The sequence below is a fragment of the Anarrhichthys ocellatus genome, unplaced genomic scaffold (assembly GCF_004355925.1).
Source record: "Anarrhichthys ocellatus isolate YVR2014 unplaced genomic scaffold, GSC_Weel_1.0 scaffold136, whole genome shotgun sequence".
NCBI lineage: Eukaryota > Metazoa > Chordata > Actinopteri > Perciformes > Anarhichadidae > Anarrhichthys > Anarrhichthys ocellatus.
The window spans coordinates 233,077-235,259 of NW_022280166.1; the positions used below are offsets into that span (position 1 = coordinate 233,077).

Genomic DNA, 2,183 nt, shown 5'->3' on the forward strand with positions numbered 1-2,183 from the left:
TTTGCTAATATGCTAGACTTCTACTAATCTATATATATTGAAATCCATTAGTAGTTGCATTACACAGAATGAAAAGCAAAAAGCTGTAAATTATTTTTAAATAGTTGTATAGTTATGCTGTATATTTTTAGTAACATGGCCGTACTGTTGAATGCTGGTAGAAACAGTTTATGTAAAACTAAGTTTCAATATATCAATGAATTAATACCCACGTTGTAGTTTCTTCTAGGAGATGAATACAATATTTCCGACAGTACTTGAAGGTCTCAAGCCTGGGCAGCAAACGCATCGCGCGTCGTGATTTGAATGAACAGACCAATCAGCGGCCTCGCCAAACGGAAGCCGCTGCTTTCCGTCACTCTTGCCCAATCACCGCGCAGCACCGTTGTTAGCCTTGCTTTTTGAAATGAGCTGTAACAGTGGACGGACACCTACGTGGGGCGACTATGAAGTAGTTAGCTGTCAACAAACTCAAGCCGCAACCTTTCGACAATTTTCACGTATAAAAGGCAATATGCGTCGACACCAGACTTGAGATTTAACGGAGAGATGTTACAGCTTTCCTGAGTATTTTGGACCGAAGAAGAATTCACATAAATTCTTTATTGTATTGTTGACTTACTAGCTCGGTAGCTAGCTAAGTTAGCTAGAGAGCTTATTGAATTGAACTAACTTAGTTCCGCCGCTAACCTTAGTGTAGCTCTGCTCGCAACCTTTCTGTTATTCCTTTATGTGAGTATCAGCCACCGAAACAGTCGGTAAGTTTGGTTTACTTTGAGCTAGTTTTTATTGTGTTGTTAGCAAAAGCACAATACGTTACCGTTAAGCTAACCTCTGGTGACGTGAGGCAAAGGGAATGTCGTGCCGTGGTGACGGCAGCCAACGTTAAAATAACGTATCCTGTAAGTTAATAATCACTGCTGGCCTCATAATTTAAGACATTTAGCCCACTTTGTTATACAATGCACGTCTTAAGAAACACGAGGAGGAGAGAAAAGTTACTAACAATTTTTGGTCTCCATAAACCGACTAACGTGTTTGTTAAATACAGTGTCCGGTCTTTGCTTGTTTCACGTTTTTATCACCATACTTTTTGTCTTCGGTTTTAGTCATAACCATAAATACAAATACAACCAAAAAATAGTTGTTTTTTGCAGCATTGAGATTTTGATCACTGTAACTGTTACTTACACAACTTTACTGCACTGACTTTTCATTCAGCTGTTACGTTAACAACCTTTATTTTTCAGTATACTCTTTTTATCCTCCTCGTCTAGTTTGACCAGAGTCATCTCAGTCCACACATGTTGCTTTCTCTCCAGTTGAATTGTCTCTCAGACAGTATTTGTATTTGAAGTCAAGCCCACTTGTGTCTCTTGCCTTTATTCTGACAGTTGTCCCCTTCTTCTCCTTGTCTTCCTTTTTGCTCTACTCTCTCGCTCTCCTCTGTGCCTCTCTGTTCATTCCCTGTAACGTCTGATAGTTCGGTGCCTCCATAAGTCCCCGGCATGGCTGACAGCAGCATACTGACGTTAGGGACAGCTCGGAGTCTGTTGGTGGATACTTCGGTCTATGATTCGAGGATTGCAGAAACCACCAAGGACCATGTATTTCTGGGCATGGCCTGTAACGATGAGGAAGGTCAGTCTGCTACCATGTTGACTTCTCTTCCTCCTCCTTCCTATAAATATCTCGACCCATATACCTTCAGTTTCATCATAGATAATACCAATAGCTTGTAAAAACCCAGATCTTCCTGTAGAAGAAGTGGGAAGCTTTGGCCACCGGTGAAATACTACTACTCTTATCATTTCTTCACTAACCAGTGAGGCGTGGAGGTGCTCAGTATAGGCGATACCGTAAGCCATGGTATTGGTATCAGGACTGATAAAGTCGGATCAGTGCATCCTTAGTTCTCAGTGAAAATGGATTTGTGGTTTTGCTTAACATACATTGGCTTCATACTTTACTCGTATATTAATCCTCCTCTACCTAATGTCTATGCAGCCTTTCTCTCTTCCCTCTTAATCAGTGATGTTTTGTCTGGCTGTAACCCCTGGCTGTCAGTCAAAATGAGGAAAAACTTGCATCACCTCCCAGAGACGACCTACTCCTTGAGCTGTCTGTCTCTCTCTTTGTGTGTGTGTGTGTGTGTGTGTGTGTGTGTGTGTGTGTGTGTGTGT

General features: G+C 41.5%; 1 protein-coding gene across 7 annotated transcripts in view; it reads left to right on the top strand.

The window, feature by feature from the left end:
• Positions 1–430: 430 nt before the first annotated feature.
• ect2 (epithelial cell transforming 2) overlaps positions 431–2,183 on the top strand; it is a 71,223-nt gene continuing 69,470 nt past the window's right edge. For 4 of the 7 annotated variants that reach the window (XM_031877430.1, XM_031877431.1, XM_031877424.1 and 1 more), the window contains exon 1: positions 431–1,641. In XM_031877430.1, the coding sequence (XP_031733290.1) occupies positions 1,509–1,641 (133 nt within the window). In that variant the 5' untranslated portion in view covers positions 431–1,508. The remainder of the gene's footprint in view (positions 1,642–2,183) is intronic. The other 3 variants (XM_031877425.1, XM_031877427.1, XM_031877428.1) reach the window with 3 other exon arrangements.